The 24,222-nt window shown below is 39.7% G+C and overlaps 1 protein-coding gene across 6 annotated transcripts in view; it reads right to left on the bottom strand.

The window, feature by feature from the left end:
• ARID1B (AT-rich interaction domain 1B) overlaps positions 1-24,222 on the bottom strand; it is a 326,002-nt gene that overhangs the window by 70,353 nt on the left and 231,427 nt on the right. For 5 of the 6 annotated variants that reach the window (XM_068184669.1, XM_068184668.1, XM_068184670.1 and 2 more), the window contains one exon: positions 11,123-11,212. The exons of the other annotated variant lie outside the window; for it this stretch is intronic. In XM_068184669.1, coding sequence (XP_068040770.1) covers positions 11,123-11,212 — 90 coding nt within the window. The remainder of the gene's footprint in view (positions 1-11,122; positions 11,213-24,222) is intronic. 6 annotated transcript variants of the gene reach the window in all.

Raw genomic sequence — 24,222 nt, 5'->3', positions numbered from 1 at the left:
CCTTTGATGAAGGAAAAGACAAAAATGAAGCTTCTATTGTTCTAAAGAGCATGAACACCTGGTAATACACATAATTTAGCTAATACCACCTATGATGACTTTTTAAAATAATTTAAAACCTTTTCCTTCCCTCAGGCATATGTATACACAAAACAGATATACAATAGTAAATGACTAAAGCTTGATGAAATTGTGCACCAAGGTTGTCTTACTTACATCTGTACATTGACCAATCCAAACCCATCTGTTTCTTGAATACTACCACCTTAGCACTACCCATGAAAAACACCCACTCAGCGTGCTGGGTGCTGCTGCAAAACATCAGATGGATTCTTGTGATATTTTAAAATCTTTGCTTGAATATGGAAAAAAGAAAAGTAGAAGCTCAAACAAAAAGGAAGCGACTGCAAAGGAACAGGTTATTGCATATCAGTTGATGGACAGCAACTGTCTACTGGCACACACTTTAACCACGGTCAACGAGAAGCATTTGATTTAGCCAGGAGTAGTCCATCAATTTTCATGAATGAATTAAACTTGAAAACATGTGCAACACTTACTCATTATAAGCTTACAAAACCTTGGAGTTTACAGTGATAGCAGATCATCATTAACCTATGTATCTGATAAATAAGAAATGAGGATAGGTACAATGTGCAACAGTATACCGTAAAAATGAACTTACCTAAGAAAAAAGTACACTGGGCTGCAGCTCTTCCTAGAGGGGCATGCTTAGTGACAGAGCTTGCAACCAAAACAACTCAGGAACCTTTCTAAGTAAGGAACAAGGAAGCTCCCTTTGTTCAAGGGCAGAGAAGCAAGAGCTATTACTAGCTAGACAGGCTTATTAGTCTGAAAATCATGGAATAAGAAAAGTAGAAAGAGATTGGATCCATACACTGATGATCAACTCATTAGGGAAAAGCAAAATAAAATCATGTACTTATGAATCAGCTCAAAAAAATAAAGTATGTGAAGAGATATTTTCCACTACCTCTAAAGGAAAAACTTGTGTATGGGTAGAAACAGAAATTTCCAATGCTTGGTATTTTAACAAGGCACTGGTCAGTACCCTTGAGAAAAAAGAGCAAATGTTTGCACACCCATGACACAAGCTTTTGGCAGACCTTCCTTCCTCAGACAGCGGTTTGTGTTGTATCCACTCTCTCAGGATTTTCACCAGAGTATACAACAGAACTATGACAGATCTAAAGCAGTGACTCCCAAATCTAGCTCATCTGTGGATAAACAGCACTGAGATAGACATGTGAGGGTAAAGCTAAACAAATGAAAAGCATTATTGTGTGATTTGGCACCCTGCTAGCATGGCAGGATGCTGAGGAACATCACAGTCCCACCGAAACTCTGCCTAGCCCACCCGTTTCAGATGGCAAGGACAGCTCAGGAAGGCTTTGGACTGGTGAACCATGTCTGGGTTTTTGCCCAGCTAAAAATGTCCATAGTCAGCACCTCAGAGCACTGCAAGGAAATAGCCAACAGAACACAACTCAGACATTAATTAAGTGTTTTAGTAATTGAAAGAGTTGGTTATTCTCATGTAAGCCTGTGACACCAGAACCCTAAATATGCAACCAGACTGTCTGCAGATGGTACATGAACAAACACTTCACATGGTGTGGTCAAACCTGGAGATGTGTGGCTTACAGACAGCAGGAGCTAAGAAAATTCTGTTGCACCATTGCTTATGGGAGGCCAGCTCTACCTGGCCATAAACTGCTTACTGTCACTGGCAAAGAATGGCGTCGTACTTACCCCTAAGGTGCTACTTAAAATAAACACTGAAAAGGACACAGGGAGAGAGATTTAGGCACTGGAAAAAAAATCTAAGCAGACAAAAATGTTATATAGGTCTAAACAAATAACAGCAATTAAGAAACTGGTGAAGGTTTGACCCACGTATCAGAAAATAAACTAAGTAAATCAAATGAAATCATGTGGCATAAAAACCTGGTATCAAGAGCAAGCAGGCACAAGATTTCTTTACATTTGAGATACCCCAGATCCTATTTTCATTTTCCAGAAAGCAACCTTTTTAACATATGCCCAGCCAGACCTATGTTTGACATACACACAGCATGTAACTTGGAAATACACACCACAGGGTGATAGGTTGGTGAGCATGAGTGGCTGACCTTGCAGTGTCAATCTAATTTAGACAATGCAAATACTAATTCTCAATATTCCTGTCCAGTTAATAGGCAGACAAAATAAATAATAAATAAATAAAATACCTGCATTACACCTGCATAAAATATCTTTGGACATAATATTTTGTAAAAGCTAAAAATGGTATTTAACATTTCTTATTTCTTTCTCCAATCACATTCTATTTAAAAAAAAAAGTTCCAAAATGTTTTTAGGAGAAAGTTCTTTGAGAAAAAAGAGCAAATGCTTGCACATCCATGATACAGTTTTTGGCAAACTTTCCTTCCTCAGACATTCACTCTCTCAGTTCTTCTGAGAACTCTTCTTCTTCTAATGAACTGCTCTTCTTCTAATTAGAAGTTCTTCTAATGTTTCTCCATTAACCATGAAAAAATGTAATCAAGTTTCTACACTGAGCTCTTTTTTTCAGCCCACATAAAAACCCACATAAACCTTGTCAGCTTCTCCAAGACCATCAGAACACCACTAAAACCATCTGAACTTCTCTAGTCTAGAGGAACAGTGACATGATTTCCCTTTGGTATCTGGACAATTTATTTTCACAATGGCATCTGCTAATATCTGCAGTACAACCTCCACATTTCTTCACATCCATTCAACAATGTTTCTTTGCTTATGGGAAACAGCAGTAAAGGAAAACATCACCATAGAAAAATTAGGATTTCCTGCAAAGATCACTGCAGTATTTCTCGTTTCCACAAAAAGACCAATGTTCTGTTTAAGAAAAAGTGCTGGACTAGTTTTATTTTTCTTTAAAATTATTTTCTTATTATGCTTTAATATCTATCTTACAGTCTCCTCACTGTTTATTTGTCTGACTGCTTCTCTTCACAATGTGAATAGCTTTGGGGAAGAGGGAAACTAATGACCTAGCTAAGGTTTTAACCCAGACCCCCTGGTGTTTTACCAGCTGTGCTATTAGGTTAACTGGCTGAATCTCCTCTGCTTCTCTCTCTGATATTACAAAACCCAGTCTATGTATAGCATGCAATAATGTTTAAATTTTTCCCACCCCTAAACCTCCCTCTGCTACTGCCTAGCCTTGAAATTCATATAATCTATCATTGATAAATTAGAATCTGGGGAAGGATCAGACAGATTACCCAGATGGTAGCCGGGGAAGAAATATCCAACCTTTCCTAATGCAAACCTTGCATAATGCCCTCTGATGTAAATTTTAAGTGCTATACTGAGGACAAAGAAGGAAAGACATTTATGGAGATGTTCACACATAGCCTAATAAAAAAATACATTTCTCATTCACCATTTTACACATAATTTGTTACTGTAATATACCTTACACAAGATGCTTTTACTATGGTGCTTGGAAAATCAGGGTCACGGTGACTTGCAGTACAAAAGCGCCCACCCTGCTCTCCCAGCTGCCCCTGAAGGGAATCCTGAATTTCAGTAGGTAGCTTGGGCTGCTGGAATTAATCTCAGCAGCAACATGAAAAACCTGAGGAGTCTGTCTGTTTTGCACAATCAACATTTATCTACATTTCCCTAATAACGTGCACACTTAGGAAAATCATGGAGGAGAGCAAGGAAGGAATGGCATTTTACAATGTATAATGTGCAAAACCTGCAGGCTTAATGGTCTAAATTTTGGGTTTGAAAATTTTACCCTCCCCAGAGACTGCTGTTCAAAGGTTCTGAATCAACTCAGATCTTCCTTTTCAATAAGTAAATATATTGAATGTCGCTATATATTCTTTGTGGACAAGACTAAAATATACGTGATATGTCTTCTCTTGCACACATGTAAAATAAATTATATTGCTTCTTTCAAAAACACAAAATCAGTGTGTTGTCCTCAGTCCCAAAATGCCTTTGCCTCCGTCTTATTTTTACCATGATTTATGATTTGACTGATTTTTTCCTTCCCTTGATTTGCAGCTGTTCCCTGATGAGTGTTTATTCTTTTGGGATCCTTTGGGATGGTAGGAATTACCCAGTGTTAGCTATTAATATATACATGATATAGACTTCAATTCACTGTCCTGTAAATTAATTTCAAAAGACAAAAAGGGTCTTAGATCAGAGATTGTTTGTCTTTACAGAAGCTTCATAAAAAGGTTAACTTAGGCATTGAGTGTCCTGACAACTGTGGTTCTGTTGAAAAGGCAGACCACAGGCAGCTCCCAGTTTATAGGCCACGATGGGAAGCTCTCCCAGGGACAGGGATCATACCCAGTAACTTCACATCAAGCATGTGACAGCAACATTGACTCACTCTGTCAAGTTCTTCTTCAGTAACTGCTGTATCTTATCTTGTTCCCCGAGCCCAGAGGCAGGGAATTTGATGGCTGCCTAATGAAGTCAGTGGAAACTTTTCTAATGAGAAGTCTCTCTGCTGGCAACTATATAAACTCACTCAGAAAAAGTCAATTCTGCCCCCTAATCTCAAAAAGAGAATCCCCAATTTAGTTTAAAAAATGAAATAAAGATTCATCTCCAAGTCCAACAAGATTTAACATCAGCAAGAAGCGTGCAATGACCAGCTGCCGGTATACAAAATTTATTTGTTGATACCTGACTCTGGGTTTTGATTGTACAGATATTATTACTTATTTCACATCCTACTTCTGCAGTTTTGCTGTCTCCCAGCATGGTTTATCATATGTAAATCATACCCTTTTGTCCTTTGATTCTTCTTGCAGATGGCCTGCTGTATATTTAGCATAGGCCACAAGTAATCAGATCAACCTAAAGCTGAGACTGACTGGTGTATGTCTGAAATCCAAGTACAGTCTGGAACCAGCATCCTGAAATGGCAATCGACTTCTTTAAGAATTAACCCATTTTGGCAGAGTATCATAATTTCTAATACTTTTGGGCAAGAAAAGCAGGTTTTCCTGAAACACTTGAGAGACAAACAGACACAAAACTATGCACTCCACAGCTCAGAGAGGAAAATAGGAACTTTTCTTCCCAGTGATGTTGATTACTAATCGAAGTAGACATATTGTAAGCTTTTCTGCTGTGCATTGCTAATCAAAATAGCAAAGAAAAATAGCATGCACACATTTAAAAAACCTGCTTATCACACTGACACTACATTTCAGTGCACTTCCACTTTTACAATCCAATTAAAAATACAGAGGTAAAAATGAATGAGCCCCCGATCTTTTTTAAAAACTGTCAATAAATTTAGCACTCACTAAGTTGAGAAAGTAATGTAGCTTTCTGAGTCACCAATAAAGCTTAGTGCTTGGCTCTACTGCCTTCACATATAGACCTGCTCCGTGTACTCCTTGGCATCATGTTCCTACTTCATCACACGCCTTGAGATAAAAAAGGGACTCTTTACAGAGTAAGTGTGACCGTTTCAACTAAAACCTGCTTTTCCTCCTTATGGGATGCACATTTCTGTTTGTTGAGGGCACAGTTCCTCTAACCCCAGTTTTCTGGGCATGATTTCTGCCCAGCCTGGCAGAGTCTCTTGCATACCAGACAGAGCTCAGCTCCCCTGCACTGACCCACTTGGAGAACGCTGTGTGCAGAAGAGGCACTCAAACATACCTGTGGCTTTGCACTCTATGCATGTCTCAAGCATCTTTCTTTAAGAGCCTGAAACACTTCAGTCTACATCAAGTAAATTTATTACCAAGTTTGATTTAACCTTAAGTAGTGTAACATCCTTAACATGGCAAGCAGAAGAATGTTAATGACAAGAATCATTTTATTCTCTAGCTCCTCAGTGCTCCGAATAGATCCCAAATCCCCAAATGAGAGTAAAAAATGTATTCTCAGGGAAAAAGTATTTTTAAGATCTAAAAGCAAACTACAGTATCTTTCTTGTTGCAATAAGAATTCTTTGATCTATTTTCTTCCTTCTGGTTTCCCTTTTTAAGAAGATAATAGATTTCAGGGAAAAGAATTTCTACCATCAAATGTCAGTATTAAGCCATAAATCTGATCAGAAATTGTAGGTGCAAAACACCTGATTGGTATTCTGTGTCTTCCACACAAGTTAAAACATTTATATTTTGTTAGAAGAAAATGCATGACAGTGGAATTTATGTAATGACTGTGTACAAATAAGCATGCCCAGAAAACAGTTAAAGGGGAGAAAAATACCTGTATGAAATCTAATGGGTAAATTAGGGAATTTCAGTTACAGGAATTCAGTTGCTACTTAGTGTTTGTAGAGAAGCACAAAGAGAACATCAAAATGCCTGATCACATCCCATCTGCTACAACCTCTTACTGGATAACATCTTGACTGCCAAAAAAGCTATTTAAATTTACTACATTGCAGCTACTGATGAATATCACTTCTGTGAAGATCTAATACTAAATAAGGACAAGATCTGAGGATAAACCTTACAAGCAGCAGTGTCAAAAAGATCCAAATTTTGCTTAGTGTAACACCTGTACTCTTAAGAGCCTGCAGTTTCTTACTCCTTGTCCCTGACTGTGATATGTTTTTAATAGAGCACACAACTGCACGACACTCCTCAAAAGCTGGATGTCAACAACGGAATGAAATAAATGTAGAACAGAAAGAATGACATAAAAAAGAAAAAAAATGAAAAGGTACTAGGAGAAGGTGATCAAGAAGGCGGCAACTTCTATTCAACAATTTTGGAGGTGATTACTCCAGGCACTGTCCACATAGATCTGACAGGCACAGAATGCTGCCATGAAACTGCCTCCAGCAATGGAATACATTTTCCAGCACATCACAGCAGCTGCAACAGCATCAATTCTGCTTGCAATCCATGTCCAAAAAGAAAAGTTCTCAGTGGTCCTATTTCAGCATATCTCAAGGACTAATTAAATCCTCATTACTATCTTCTAATTATTCCAGTGCTCTGGGATTTCACTCTGCAAGTCCCCAGTGGTGCATTAGATGAAAAGGGTTAAATAACCTGTGTTGATTTTGAGACTCCAGATCTATTTCAGACCTTTAGCATATCATCAGCATTATCATGAATATTTAACTATGTACCGCTGTGAAAATTATAAGGGGAAAACAATTAAAGATTTTTTAAAAATTAATTCTGACCCATATACATTTGCACTAATAAATAAGGCTTCTTTAAGTATCCCCATTATGAGAGTGCTTGCTAGAGTAATAACGTGAAGTCATTAACTGTTTTCATTAAATTCAATGGTTTTCAGGAGCTCCCAATTCACTATTTTAATATAAGACTGAAACCTGACATCTACATACCCAACTGCATAAGCATGAAAATACTATTTAAAAGCAGGTAAGTTTTCTAAGCTTTTTCAGAATTACATAAAGAACCATTAATTCCTGCAGGGGTAAAAGTGCCTATTTCAACATTATTATGACAAATATTCTCTTAACAGTGCTTGCACAGGTGAGTGTTCATATAAGCAGACAGAAATCTGTTAGTTTGCAAAAGTAAGAATGGGAGTATAAGCTAATGGCCAGGACAAAGGTTTCTTTTTCAGGCTGCAGTTTCAGGAAACTAATTTAGAGGGTCAACTGGGATGTGCTGGGCTTCTATTTGATTCCTAGAAATAACTTCAAACTTCTGGAACAGTTCTGGCCAATAAGGACATCCTCAAACTACAGCTTCCAAAACCCAAACAAATAAATAGATACAGCTGAACATAGGGAACTCAAGTGGCTGTGTACCTCAAGTATTTGCTGAATGATTATGACAGCTGCCCTACCTCTGCGGCTGATGCAAAGAAAGTTTATAAAGAGCCTTGACTTCAATAAACCCAAAATATGGAACCCCTACTTTTGATCATATAAAGGAAAGTTTGGAGTAGGTCTGTTAGAAATGGAGAACAAGATGTGCATCCTCCTTCTTCCCAAAAATGAAGCAAATTTCGATGACTACCTCAATTAGCTGTGACTACACTGTCATTACGGTAGCCCCAAGTAATGGTAATTGTTGGGATTCAGCAGCAGTTAAACACACTCTTGCTTCTCCAAGAGACTTCTGACACCGGTCTGTCTCCACAGCTGTCTGGCTCCAACAGTTCTTTAAGGTGTATGGGACTTGACTTCAAGTCCCACTGCTTTCCAAGTCATGTGAGCTAAGAAATAGGTTATGTACATAAAATAAATGAAATTTCTTGTTTCTTAGGTAGCCATTGTGTGTTGGCAGAACTAAAACCATTTCACTGCTTGGGCATCAAACAACAGTGGCCAGTTACTGGCTGGACAAGAACAGAAGTGCCTAGAATAGCAGGCTACACTTACACTGAGCAGGTCCCAATGTTCTACAGCTTGAGCAGGACATGAAAAATTTAAAAATTATTTTTTAGAAGTACACATTTAATGCTTATTACAAAATGTATTAAATAAGCTAAATAAAAAGAAACCTGAGAAGCACAAAAAAAATCCAATCCCCCAAGAAGCTCCTATTACTGGTTATGTGCAGTACATTACTACTCCCCTACTATCACACACAGAATGTACATGTAAAAATGTTGTCATTGTTTCATGCTGCATTGTGAGACAGGGGATGTAGAGTCTTAGGTAGGCAAACATAAAAATCCCACAAGGGTGCTGAGTAACCATGGAAAGCACAGTAAAATATAATCTAACACTTTAACAATAAAATAAGTAAGTGTAAACTTAATGGTTCAAAGTAGTGCTTTAGCATCCTGAAGTGCTACAGCTCAGACTCCACCCATTGGTCAATCTTCATGTTAGCTAGTAAATAACATTTTTTTCAAGTACTGAGAGCAGAGGATTCTGCTCAAGCAATGATTAGCACTCTTTTGTTCACCCAATTCTCTCGCAAAACAAGGAAAGAAATGCTATACAAAGTGTGAAAACAAACAACATTACCTTATCCTATGGAGTGCCTCTAGGGTTTTTGTTTTCATTTTCCTTTAATTTTTTTCTCTTTTTTTGGAGAAAGTGTATCAGTGAGTCGAGAGTTTATATTACTGTAACAGATGCCCAAAGATCAGGTGTCCTTAGCAGCAACGATTTTCTGCTCAGGTTTTTATCAGTAAATGACAAGCACCTTCCCTTTGAGTCCCCATCATTCCCCCTCCTTCCCTTCTTCAAGTTTTGTGGAAACCAGTTCAAGCAAGCAAAGGAATCAACTAATGTAACAGCCTTTTTAAAAGGTGAAGTTTTCCATTTCAAAGGAGCCTCTAATCAATGACAGGGCACAAAAGGGAATGCACACATGTTTATGCGCATACAGCACAGACTTTAGAGAAGCTTTGGGGAACATGTTCTGCAAAATCAATAGGATCTAGCTAGCTACAAATTTTGAATCTCCTGCATGAAACAAATGGACTTGTACAAGCTGGGTCACAAGGATCATGCATATTACATCAGATTTTGCATATGAAGTGTTCAAAACCTGCAACATTCCTAACCACATTTTCTCTAAGAACATACCCACAATTCTCACTGTGCAGACAAAAAACAAACTAAATCAGTCTGTAAATTTTACTTCTCTCACTGTTACGTACTTGCTTGACTTCCCAATTATGGCAGCTACGTTTTGTTTTACTTCTGAATACCTGTCTGCCTCTCCTGATCATACACTGAACCCCAGTTTTGTTCTACAGCAGAACAGAGAGGTTTGACTTTTCCAGTTCTGTCAGACCTGCCTAACTTGTCCCCCAAAGCCAGGTGAGGAACATACCCTGCAGAGATAATTATTACTGGGCACTATAACATTTTATGACAAGACCCAGTTGTGCCAGGAAATGCACACATCTTTCGGAGATGTTTGGGTCTTCAAAGCCTTCATCTGATCCATTCTTGCTGCCTCGTGACATTTCTATCCCACAAAGCATCATGTATTTGTGTTGGGTACTGAGGGCATTCTTTTTTCACCAAACATGTATGCTATTCTGAATTTTTTAATGGGAAAATATGTCCCTGCACTAACAACTGAGTATATAAAATGACTGAAAAGGAAATAGAACAAACCAGCATGGAATTTTGTATTTCATGTTCTCATTAATCAGCATTCCTAGAGGAGGGGACATTCAACCCAGAAAAATAGCAAAAATTAAGACTCTCTGCTCTTCTTTGTGAGTCCTCTTAGCTCCTCCTGGATGCTATCCCAGAAATTTGTCATTCTGTGAGTTCAACTTGTTTCACTGTGAGAAAACTTCTAGTATTTATGGTATCCCCATATGGTGCTACTTGGGATATTTCTGGAAGCAAGACATTTTAGGAGGGGCATTTCATAAATAACTCCATGTTTATCACAGTTATCATGTGTCTGTTTTGCAAGCCTGTCACTGGCACATGTTAACCACTGCATGGACAGGATGCCCGGCTTACAGAAGTTGATCGCACGTATGGCCACGCAACAAAGCTGTGACAACTGTATTCCATGAGCTAGGGAGAAAGGAGGTGAAAGGAAAAAGGGCTTAAAGTTTAAAAAAGGTAAATTTAACTTAAAAATGCTCTGCTTATTTTTGTGAGCACACAGTAGGGAGCACCCTTTTAGAACAGTGCTTTTGCCTGCAAGGTTTTCCATGGCAAGATTTCCAAATGATTGAACCATTTGACCTAAATATTTGATTTCTCTTTATATTTAAAGATATTTTATCCTAGAACTGGTTAGAGGACTATTGTGTCCATGCAAAGATATTAGAGATGACAATTTTAAGAACAGTAGCAAAACTGCTCCTAGTTAGCACTCTTTCTCTACATCTTAATTCCAAGATAGACAACAAAGAGCTGTATTCTCTAGGACATGACTCAAGTATTTACAGAAACTGCCTTTATACCCTGGGCATTCACTGTATTTTGAGAAAACCTTATTTTCAATTATAGTTTGGTAAAACCTGCTATTCAGTTGCACTTTCCCCAGAGACGGAAACCCCCCAAGCATTTTACAATGAGGACTGTCATTATTTTCCCTGGGAAAGAAATTCCAGGAAATCTCACATTGCTAATGTGCAACTTAAAATTAAGGCTGCATTTGGCACCAACTGAAAAAGCCCCCAACACCTAACAAACCTCGATCCTGTGGCATTGGTGACTGGCTCAAGGCAGGGTGGGAGCTGGATTCTGACTGGCTGCCAGGAGGCTGCGGTGGCATCTGACTGCCTGTAACACACAGAGAGAAAAGGGAAAACACACTTGCTTTTAGCATTTCAGTGCACAAAACCAAGCATTGCTGCATTTTTCAACCACTCAACATCAAAGAAAGTACCAGCTGTATAAGGTAAAGACAGAGCTCAACAGGTCTAGCTTTTCTCATACATTTCTCTTTTTTTTTTCCTTTTATTTTTTGAAACCCACGGAGGAAACATGCACAAACACATTTAGCAACAGGCATGGCAAAATGTTCAATTTCGCACTGCGCGAGTTCCCAACCTCACCAACATGATCCAATTTATAGCTGCAAATCTCCTGACACATATTTCTGTTAGGGAGTTTAACAAAATCCAAGTCTGCTGAACAATAGAGCTCATCCTGCCTAGCTTAAACTGGCCTCCAGCCAGGCAGACATGGACTGCTGCCAACAATATTACCAATGAAAAATTTGGTCAATACAAAAATGACTAACAACAACAGTTTAAAAAGTATTTAAATGAATCAGTGGTTTTAATATTGTTTGAATGTCCATGTAGAATATGGGAATAAAGAATAACACATAGGCACGCATGGTGAAAGTGAATGTTTGAAAGAGATCAGACAGAAAAGGGGTATCTTACTATTCAAATAAAAACAAGGGGAAGTTACTTATTAAAATAACTAGCCAGAACAGACACATCCATTTTTATGACCTTTTTCAAAAGACATCCACTGGTGTCTACCCACCCAAACAAGCAGAACACTCCAAGTGCTGTCTGTGAGGCTCGGAACACAAAACGTTTCCTTTCAGTGTTAATGGATAATAAGGCATATGTTTATTGCACTGATGCAAGTCACTCCTCTGGGTCACCATTCAACACCATGTCAAGCAGAGAGGTCCATATTACCACCCTACCAATACCCCAGGAGCCTTCAGCTTAAGAGTCAACCTCCCCAGCCCAAGCAGGAGGAAGAATGAGACCTAAAGATCCCCTAGGACTCTTCTTTGCTCTTGGTCTTATGCATGCCTGCTCGTGACAGCCCAAGTGGCTTGAAGATCTCCTCAGGTTAGGCAGCAAATATATACTTTAAGCATTTAGACACTTGCAGTGACGAGCACGGTATAAATAGCAGCAGACAGATTTATACCCTTCATCCTCAGAAACTGTTCAGATTGTTTTCCATTTGAAGGAAATGGAAAGAATGAAAACACAGGCAATAGATTTGTGCCTGCTGAGACTCATTTCTTTCTGCTCAGCAGCTGCCCCTCTGCAGTGGCAGGAGCAAGAAGCCTGCGGACAGTCCTGGCGCTGTGAGCCGGGCTGACAGCGGGGCAGCAGGGGCTGCCCTTTAGAGTGACCAAGGGCCCCGAGTTGGACAGAAATGCAGGAAAGCAAATGTGTCTGCTCTGTCCCATCCACTTCCCATCCCAAAGCCACCGGCTCTCAGCACCAACTCTGAAGAAGGGCCAGACTGATACAGAACAAAGAGAAAATGCGGAGTGTAACCACTGCCTAGCTATTCAGATGAGGTGCTTTTGCACTAAAAACATGACACTCAACATTACCGGGAGCAGCTGTGACAACTGTCTCAGAGATGCAAATGCTGGACCAGAGGCAGAATTGTTCCTCCAAAAGACCAAACATGCCACTCAGTGCCCAAGGCTTTGGGTTCCACGGCCCATTCACGAACTCTGAGGCATATGACAATAATAATGACAAATTCCAGCTTATGTTTTGATGCCACTCAAGAGCAGGCTGTGGAGATGGTAAGTGCCTGCATTATAATGAAAGCTTTCGGCTTGACAGGAAGGATTCAGTGATTCAAGACTGTAAACAAACAGCATTTCCATGTTAACACAGGGCACTGCCACTTCCACTGTGTATGCCCCAGGCACCGCTATCAGAGAGAGCATTACACTTAAAAAAAAAAAAAGAAAAAAAGCACAGGTGGTTCTGACTGCACCACATAGCACTCAGAGGATCCGCTTTTAGGTGGATGCTTGGCAACTTTGAGAGAAGCTATAGTGCAGAGAATATCTATGATAGGCAACATATTTTGCATATTATAGATGGTGTCTGTTTTTTTTTACACTGATAGTAACATCAGTTATCTGGCTGGAGTCTTGTCCTGCACAGGCAGATGTTCAATCACAGACCAGTAAAGTCAAGGTGTAGAGCAGTACCTGTAAAACTTTTACGAAGAAATCGATTTCATCCACATCCTCAGTCAATACAGACTCTGGAGTTTTGCAGATTCACTGGAATTATCAGTCTCTGCAAACACCAATGCTATTTTTTCCAGTGTACTTCTGATTTTTTTTTTCCTTATTAAACAAACTGTCAAGCAAAATTTTTGTTTCACAAAGAAAAACGGTTTCATAAACATGACCAACTCTGCACAAGCAACAAACTTTCAAGAGAAGTATCCACTACACTAATTATCAGTGGGTGCTACAGATTATCCAGGTGCTGGACATGAAGGTACAGCATCAGAGTGCTTTCAATCAAACTGCCATTTTATTCTTAGAAGTGTTGTGAAAGGTAAAAGGAGGTTAAGCACCCAAATACCTTTCAAGGCTTGAACTGAACTCTTAATTTGGGTATCTAACTCCTATTGATTGGGAGCTGATGACAGGACTTTAAAACCTTTGAAGATCCTGTCTGCCATGCTTTTTAAGTTTCTTTGTCATGAAAAGAAATGACCTTAAAGATTTTCCATTTCTTTCCTTTAAATGATAGCAATCCTTTTCTCTTTCAACCAGTATTGCTGTTGTGTTTCTTGGAAGACACTTTAAATAACACATGAACAGACTTTTCTTATTAGGGAAGGAAAACTTCTATGAAAGAAAAGCAACCTTTTTTTGTTTTTAACATAACTTCTACAGCTATCCGAAAATCCAGTATTTTTTTTCACCGACAGACTACTGCCTCCTTTGACCCAGAGATATACAGAAGAAAGCTTAAACAGGGATGGCCATTTCCCATCTTTTGTACACCATTGTTGCCACACTGGTGAGATACTCCACCTGCCAAAATGTATGCAAAGTGAATACTACAGATGTTTCACTAGTATTGTGCAAAACCAAAGAAAATGCAAAAACACATGTTAAAAGGATAGAAGCTGCCATGCTAGTTCTTTCCCCTATATTTAACAGAGGAGCAAAATGCTATACAAATTTGTATAACTAGTAAAAACAGTTGTTAAAACTACTTAAACCGGCAGTCTACCTAATATAGCATCTGCTATTTAAAATAAAAGAATGTCATCTGAAGGGGTAAGGGAATTTAAAAACCCATAATACTATATTTGTAAGCGGGTTTTCTATTTTTTAAGTTATGTCAAATGCTTTTAAATGTTTTCACTTTGAAAATCTTCACTTCAAATGAAGTCAGGAGAGACTCTGTACTATGTTTGGCAAAGATGGACTGAGAAAAGTGCTAAATAACAACTGCATTGTGGCTACAGCCATGCAATTAAACTGTAAAAAGTAAATTTCTTAGGGTCAACATAGCAAGCAAGAGCAGACCATTGATATTCTGCTGAGGAGGAGTCCTTACAGTCCACATCAGCAATGTTTTGAAAGATGCTGAGGGCTCTCCCTCCCAATGATACTGGAGGATGCTCAGCTGTGACACCCTGAACCAGCTGGACAATACCTCACAGAATTATGCCTGAACAGTTGAGTCAAGAAAACACTTTGGTGATAACAGGTTCCCTCTGGGAAATAACCAGTTAAGGGGGAAAGGAGGGGTATAAGCACAGGAATTTTAAGATGCATGAGGACCTGGAGGGTGGGGGACTGATCACAGCCTGTGTTGAAAATGCAACACTAGGCTGAAGGAAAGGCAGAAGTTACAGATCTTGTGGGTCGTCTTCAGGACAATTCCCAATCTAATTTAGGAATTGAGAGCAACGACTGGATTAACGACATTGATTGATCACAAAGTAAGTAATATTAGTCAATACAAAAGATGATCAAAATACTACCTAAGAAACCCTTGGGACCACCTTTTGGCTTGGAGTATTAAAAATGCAAACGTTTATGTACATGGGTCAGAACCAGGCCTTTTATAACTGAAAAGCTGGAGGGTATCAGGTAGACATAAGAGGAAAAAAGGAAGGAAAAATCTGACCATATCTGTTGACCTAAAATGGTTATAGCCTACAAACAGCTGTAACTAACCATGTTATATGGCACTCAAAGAAACAAATTGATCACTAGGATAAATTAGAGGGATTGTTTACAGTAGAGGTAAGACAACACGACATCACTGCTGATGTGTCACTGGTGGGCCTTCACAGGGACAAACCCAGAAAGCCTAATACAAACTAGAATGGGAACCAGCTACCAGCATGAAATGACAGGAGGCTGAAAGTGTGAGTATTATTTGCATGACAAAAACTAGAGCTGGAATTTTGTGACTTCTTTCTAAAAATATATTTGAGGCTAAATATCAGGGAGGAAAAAGAGCATGATGATGTTTAGGAGGATAATCAAACCATTACTGGAACTTGAAACAACTTTGTTTTAGGAATAACGAGGTCCTGAAAATCTAGTGATTAGGATGAAATCTGATAAAATTATAGGATAATCATCACACAGTCAGTGTTATAATAAAGACTCACAGACCAAAAGAGATATTCTGGGTCTCAGATCCCTACATAAGAATTGAAAGAACCTAAGTAGGCTTCTATATGGGAGCGTTTCAAATGAGCTTTTCAGGAAATTGGAAGTGAGGTGCAAATGACCTCAAAGGAAAGAAATTTTCTATGGGTAGCATAAAGGGAAACTGGTCATGTGTTTTGTGTTATCTCTTTCATCTTATAAAGCCTATGACCCCTTAAGAAAAAAGATTATTTTCTTTCTTAATTTATGCATTGTAGCCAAGCTTCCTGTTGTATCAACAGTACTTTTTAAATTACTTATTCATTCAAGTAAAAAGCAAAGGTTGTCTGCATATCCTCTCTCATTAAGATGTACAAAATACTAAAACCTTCCTCCTATCTATGCAGTAATCGGAGTGCAGATGTTTTAAAAGGCCTGAGACATGAGGACCCTTTCAGATACAGCAGCTGCGGCTGTGCTGGGATATGCAGAGCCAAACACACTCAGACCAAGCCTCTGGCTCAGCACCACACTGCAGCCAATAATTCCTTACAATGCTGGCAATCCACTGCAGCCTGCTTACCAAGACAATTTCCACCACCCTGAGTCAGGAACTTGGGACCGAACCCAGAACCCTCCTGTCTTGGAATGCTTTTGGTGGCTGGCTGAGAGGCTCACTGAAGGCGAGACTGCAAGAAGCTGATTTGTTCCATTGCAACAACAAAAAGCTTCTGTAGAAGCTTCTGAACAAGGAGCTTATCAACTTATGGCAGATTTATGGATGCTCTACATCACAAAATGTTATCAAGACTGTTGTCAGGCCTAGCCTTGATTTTCCGTATTACCTATTAAAACAAATGTATCATGCTTCGAAGACACAAGATTCTCTAACATATGTGAGTATCACAATCCACGTAAAATCAACAAGAAGTAAAAACCCCCACTTTGCTTTTCACGAAAGTGCAAAATTCTCAGACTACCAACACTTGAAAGCTACACTCTCACCTTCTTTTTCCTATCTATCTCACATTCACTATATCAAGAATGGGGTTGTGGACAAGTTTCAAAGAAATCACTGTAACTTAAGTGCTAAATTGCTCTCAAATCTCCATTAAAAATGCAACAATGAGCAAAGGGGCCTAGAGAACCCTAGCTCTGACTTTCCTCTGCACAAATGCAAAAGCATAAACATCTTAATTTCATGAGTAGAAGATACTTGTTTGACATGATATAACATTTAATTCAAAGCAAAGTTGACACTGATGGGATGAGGTAACTACTCAATATTTTGTTTCATCCTCATTACTCAGCATGTAGTCCCAAGGTATTACTTATGTAACACCATCCAAATGTCACCCTTACTACAGAATAATTCATTATATTATGGACTTAAAAAAAAAAAAAAAAAAAGAATTAAGTAGCTGAAACTGGGGTCTGTCAAATTAGACATCCAAGATTTATTCCCAGATTGTGGAACCTCTGAGTAAGGTATAAAGACTGCAACAAATACTCAGGAGTATAAAGTGAAATAATTGTTAGCACTGCCTGAGCTGACAACAGTCTTGGTGGCAAGAGGCAGGAAAGAAAATATATTGCCCTCCAAGGCCAAAGCTCTTTTTGCTCTGGAGGGGAATAGAGAGCAGCAGCAGACACTGCCAAGCAGGTCTGTTTCATCCATGCCCCATCCAGAAGTCACCTCTGTGTTTAGACCAAAGTAAAGCACTTTCTCCTGAGATTTTGGAAATAAGCCCAAAGCAAGCTGTCAATTGGAATCTTCAGAAGCATGCGACTCACCCAAATAATGAGTGGCTTTCCAGTAGGTCACAGCAAGCAACTGTCTGCCTGAGGACTATTCCTTTGCAACAAATTCCAAAATTCTGCTGCAAACCAGGAAGGCAGTAGAGCTCCTCAAAATTAAGGATGCATCATTTAATTACTTGTATAAGTGAAGGCATAAGTCAGTCTAAATCTAGGAATCACTGCTTCTCTATCCTCAGTAACACCTACCCCAAACCTGTAATTTCACTTTGCAGTTATGAGAAGTTTCATTTGGGGGAATCAAATTCTTTCTGCTTTCACCTCTGCCTAACTCTGCATCCATTTAATGCATTATTTCCATTAAGCTTGGGAGAGTTTCCAGCCAAGGATATTTCTGCTGGAGGCCAGTCCAGAATGGTGCAGCCCAGGATAGCAACCAGTTAAATCTTTTCTAATCCCCACATTCAGAAATGGTGGCTCACAGTGGCTGGCATGCAGGAACTGAATAGAGTAGGCAAGCTCATATTTCTCTCACCAGGCCAAATTAATAAAAACAAAACCTGATTTCTCCTTCTCGTTTTCCTATTCTTCCTGTTCCCCAATATTTTTCCTCTTTCAAACAATTTTTTTTTTTTGTTTGAGAAGCCTAATGTTTGGCTGCCTTCTGAAGAAATGGGCACAGTGACAGATGAAAGGCCGTATTCATCGCCTAATTCAGAATAGGGAAAAACCGACTGCTGTGCATTTAAGATTCTAACAACCTTGCAATTTTGTAGAGCCGTTTTCCCCAACCCATTCTTTTGAAGAAATCTGCTTTTATTCTGTTAATAACTAACCACAGTTGCAGCAGCATGGATCCGATTAGCAGTTCTTACGCTACAAAGGGGATTGGGGGGAAGGCTGTGAACAGGGTTGCCAATTTGTCCACCTGGGTCCCCAGAAGAAAGATTAGATGAGGTGCTTGCTCCTTTCTTCCACACTCGCTCGCTGCTCTGCACTAGACAGACCTCTTCAAAGCTCAGCCACTGATTTAATTTCTTTTTTTCCCCCTCTAAAGTCTCGTTTAACCACCCCTCCACATGTTTTGCACTCTGTCGCTGTGGCCCTCCAAAGCGATGGCATGCATTGGGATGAGAGGGGTAGGGAGAGGCTGCGGCCACAGCTTGCCAGCACTTTCTCTCACACCTCTACATGGCCTCTGAATTGCTTTTAGATTTTGAAAATTGTAATTTCTTAAATTTTTTAAAAACATGCCTATGTTCTTTAGGGAATGATCCAGACCCAGTAGGCATACTGTGTTTTTTCACTCTGTCCTTTTAATCCTTCCATTAAAATGGTAGTTTTGCTTGCATTTGGACTGAAGTAGAAGATTGTAAAGGGTTGCATGGATTTAGTAATCTATAATTACTTAGGACACATCATTACATGTTTGTAGTAATTACGTGTAACGCAAAAAGCATATACTTCAGCTAGAGGAAAACCGTTCTCAAATTTTCTATAAAATGTCAACTAAACAGAATATAAAACTGCAATTGATGCAAGTGCTAAATATCTAAAAACTCATAACAAAGGAGAGGGTAGTATTTCTTTCTTATTTTTGGCTCATTTCTTCCTTCCAGGAATGAAACCTACCCTGCCACACACCTGAAACTTAAAACCTCAGAATTCTATTTAGGGATTTAAACCAAGTTCCAAAAGGAAGAATTTTTCATTATCAGTGCTCATTCTCTAGACTGTATTTATAACTAGGAGGAGATTTTTTCTCTAAGCTGCTCCTTATTGTGTCACCTGCATTCAAGAGCCTAAGAAGCACAATAGATGTAGCAGACATACATTTCTAAAATTTGCCACCTAATAAAAACCTTAACTTCCGACTTCAACATTGTCGAATTTTAACCAAACCACAGATCAATTTTCATTTATGATATCTGTGAAAAAAAATAATTTATGATATAGTGCAAAAAAATGCAAGATAAAAAAGGGTGAACGTGATGTGAATTTGCTGTTTCTTATCCATATTTCTTTTCCCTTGATCCAGATAAGTTTGAGAATTTCACAGAATCAGGCAGCATTAACTTGGAAGACCGTCAGCAATGGAGTTTGAGTTCTCCCTGCTCCTCCAGGCTCTCTCAAGTCCAGCAAGCAGGGAAATTGGAGCAGCGCTATGTGGCAATGAACTATTCAGCTAGTCCTGCCTGCTACTCCTCATACTAGACCACTGTCTCTGATTAAAGAGCATTTTAGTAGCAAAATGTATGTGCTCTCACTAATACTACCCTCAAAAGGAACAAACCCTCAGCTAATCTAGTTTTTCTTATTGTGTTATATGGCATATTACACAGCCCTGGTCTCAGCAGTTCTCAGGGATGAGGGAGAAAAGGGCAAGTTGAATGCATAAAGGATAAAAGCACCTTCAGGCAAACCTGCTTCCAAAACCCATTTGGTGGGTCTGATCTCCCTAGAAGACAAGATCTATCATGCCATATTTCATCTTGCCCGACAACGATAAGCTCCAAAGACCGGTGCGGAAGCGAAGCAATTCTTCATGTATTTTTAATCAACCGAGAACTTTCATCTGGCGAGCTCCCTCCGCAAGGTCACACGCACCACGTGCGGCCACGTGCCTCTCATGCAGTTTGCAAACAGCAACTCCTATGTCAGCTTCTGTTTGGAACGGGGAGTATTAACATTAGCAACTCCTGGTTATATCATTTATAAACATGCAGATGTGGATTATTAAAGATTAATGCATTTTGGGATTGGTGTCGGCATTCCGTTTGTCTCACGCCGAAACCAATTCTGTTCTTCATTAGTCAACGACAACCCACATCACCCTGTTGTGGAAGAGAAATCAAAGGTGCAAGCGTGAATTGAGAATAAGTGATGAAACTGATTACTGAGAAACTTAACGGCTGTAATCAATCAACACATCACAATAATTTGAGTCCACTGTTATCTGAAGATGGGGAAAAAACAGAAAAGCTTGCTGATGGAGTGAATTGTTCTTTTGTGTTTGCTTTCTAAAAACTCACTTTGCAATTTGACTTCCGTATCTACCTACAGAGGGATGCTGTCAAAGGGCTGTTCAAATCTTTCAAGTCGCAGTTCAAGCTGCATGAATTTTGTCTCTAAGGAGGAGAAAGGATATCTCTCTTTTCATTAATTTTTAAAAAAATTATTATCTGGAGGTAGTGAAAATGTTCTTCTTTTGAGGCACAAAATTAATTCAAGCCATATTTGCAATTGCTCAGACTCCTTCTTCTAAGGAGGGACACACCACGTATCTGTCTAGTCAAGTCTGACACTAACTATGAAGCATGAAGGCCACTTTAAATATCTCTCACGGCAGTGATACATAGTCCACTGAAAAAGTGAAAACTGCAGCAGCCTATCCCATCACAGAAACCAAATACCTTATGACATTTATGCTCTATTTTATCTAGGTATAACAGCCACCTGTCAACAACAACAAAAACACACTGATGGAGATGTGAGAGACTTTTCCCATTTTCTCATTAATCACTGTTTAGTATTGTGAGGGACAAGGGAGTGAGAGACAACTTTTTAATTGATGATAAAACACAAATTAATGCCCTATTTGCCAACACCAATAAAGAGAGACAATCTACATTTGTGCAGCCAAATAATGACAGAATAAAAACCCCCAAACATATGAAATCAAACACGCACCACTTTATATTTCTTGACAAAAACGTGAGCGGGTTGAGACAAAAAGTTATAAAGAAATACATAGGTTAATGATCAAATGTAATCAATAACTGTCCAAGGATGGCCTTAGAACATGCAGCTAAAGCTAATAACAAACATACCTGTCAAATCTTGGCCGCTGTGGTTAAGTATATTTGAATTTTGTTACTTGAAGCAGAGCACATGCATGATTATACAAATATGTTAATTGGATTTCAACAGCCTTCATATTCTAGATGGATTCGTACCAGCAGGGTGCTACCAGTGACTCACAGAGCTACAAGAAGTGGCCTGTGTATGTGTGCTGCCACAGTGTCCACAGCAGCAGATGCCCCGCCATGCGGGCTGCTCAGCCATTCCCAGGATGGTGGAAACAGGCCTGGCAGGAACCAGCAAAGAGGATAAACCAGGTATGGGGCAGAGCACAGCTATGGGGATGTGAATGCCACTGATCTGGCCATCTGTGGGAGGGTGCTGGACAACTCAGTGCTGGATCCTTCAAGGTTTTCGTGCATAGGGCAGAAATGTTTGGCACTGGCTTAAGACAGCAATTAAACACTAAAACTGCAATGTGTGACTGTGAAATATAAAGATATTGACGATATTACCAGATCTTAAGCAAGTGAAACCACTTAAAACTAAAGTCCATAAACTACCCATAAAAAATAACCACCCAGGGCATGCTTTCTTTTTTTGGTGATTTACTATTTTTCTGTCTGATATTTAACTTTGGGCCAATAAAAAACAGCAGGTTGATGCCTGTGGAAAATGAAACCCTCTGTCATCATGAAAACTGAACAGGAGGAACTTGAACAGCGTGTCTCTGTCTCTTTTCATCTTCTGCACCTGTTCTGGAAAGACCACCTCTGCAGAGAAGGACACCTCCCTGATCTCTGGCAACATTGCAAGTACGATAGGAGTTTTTATAGTACCTTTTGTAGCACAGGCTTTCCTCACAAAACCTGATGAGACTATTTAGATATTCCATGAAGCCTTGAGACAACAGATTATTCATCAGTTCTGACCTGGGCTGAATTCTAATAGGTATCACAGGCTAGATGCTCCCTGTGCTAGAAGCAATGCCTTGAGCTAGAGCGCTTTACAATTTGCTTATTTTTTCATCCTTTGAAAAGACAGAAATGCTCTAAATGTTGTACAAACCATTCAAAAGAAAGGATTTTAAACTACTACTATGTGAAACATTCACATATTTCATTTATAAGCATTCTAGATTTGCAAAACTGCTGATTAGATGTTTTGTGCACTAGAAGTGATTAAGAACATAGCTACGTCAATGGCATTTTGTGTTTTGGCTTTTTTCTGGTCCGGATGCCAATGAACAGCATGCATCTTCCTTGCAACAAGCTGTTGCAAGATTTTTGCCTCCGGAGAAGCCAGGGGAGAAACATTGATAGATGTGTTAAAACAATCTTTCTAGACAGGGGATCATATCCATTTTACAAGTATATAATCCCCTCTTGTTTTGCAATTACTTTAGGGTATTTAAAACTTCAACAAAAAGCATAGTATTACAAATTAATAGATTAATACATTTGTTTGGGTTGGAAGGGATCTTAAAGTTTGTCTGGTTCCAACCCTCCTCCCCCCGTCATGGGCAGGGACACCTTCCACTAGACCAGGTTGCTCAAAGCCTCATCCAGCCTGGCCTGGAACACTTCTAGGAATGGGGCACTGACAGATTCTCTGGGCAACCTGTTCCAGTGCCTCACTGCTCTTACAGTGACTAACTTCTTCCCAATATCTAATTTAAACTTCCTTTCAGTTTAAAGCTATTCCCCCTTGACCTATTACTCATGTCCTTTTAAACAGTTCCTCTCCAGCCTTCCTGTAAGCCACCTATAAGTGCTGGAAGGCTGCCTGCCATATGGTCTCCCCAGAGGCATCTCTTCTTCAGGCTGAAAAACCTCAGTTCTCTCAAGCTGTCTTCTAGAAGAGGTGCTCCAGCTCTCTCATCACCTTTGTGGTGCTTCCCTGGACCTGCTCCAACTTAGGTTCTGCTTGTGTTAGGGACCCCAGAGCTGGATGCAGCACTTCAGGTGGGGTCTCACCAGAGAGGGGCAGGATCCCCTCCCTCACCCTGCTGGCCACACTGGTTTTGATGCAAAAGGTTGGCTCTCTGGGCTGCAGGTGCACATTGCTGGGTCTTGCTGAGCTTCTCCTCCACCAACACCCCCAAGTCCTTCTCCTCAGGGCTGCTCTCAATCCATCCTCTGCCCAGTCTGCATTTGTTGGGATTGCCCTGACCCAGGTGCCAGACCTTCCGCTTGGCCTTGTTGAGGGCTCACACAGTCCCACCTCTGAAGTCTGCCCAGGTCCCTCTGGATGCCCTGCCTTCCCTCTGTGTGACAGATGCACTGCACGGCTTTGTTGTGTCATTGGCAAACTCGCTGGGGGTGCACACAATCCCACTGTCCATGTCATCCACAAAGACATTAAACAGTGTTTATCACTTTCATATGGTAGTCTTCTCTCCCTCAAATATATTTAAAAGAGGTCCATGCCATATAATATATAAATAGGGTCATTCACAGGGTAAGTATGTAGAATAGCTCAATCCCAAGGAAAGCATTTTTCCAAATTATATTTTAAAACAAGATCTACAGTAAAACTATTGTTTTACTGTAGTATCTTCTGGAAACTGGTTCAACTGGTAGGCTTCTCTTTCATAAGGCATGAAAGAAAGCATCACTCCTTTTCACATTCTTGCAGCACAATGTCCCTTTGGACCATGATAGACTACTGTTCATGTTTTTCTTCTTGCAGCGTTTTAGCCACACACATTGACTAAACATGCACACCAAGACAAGATTTCTTGTTACTGTTCCATTTGGGCATCCCATTTCCCTCTTGCTCCTCTTTTTTGCCTGGAGTGCTGGCTGTAATGCTGTAATTCTGATGGATCCTGGAATTCAAGCCAGCTAGCTGATCAATACAGGTGTGAAAG

Source organism: Anomalospiza imberbis, chromosome 3 (assembly GCF_031753505.1).
Source record: "Anomalospiza imberbis isolate Cuckoo-Finch-1a 21T00152 chromosome 3, ASM3175350v1, whole genome shotgun sequence".
Classification (NCBI taxonomy): domain Eukaryota; kingdom Metazoa; phylum Chordata; class Aves; order Passeriformes; family Viduidae; genus Anomalospiza; species Anomalospiza imberbis.
This window is presented reverse-complemented; position numbering and strand designations above follow the sequence as displayed.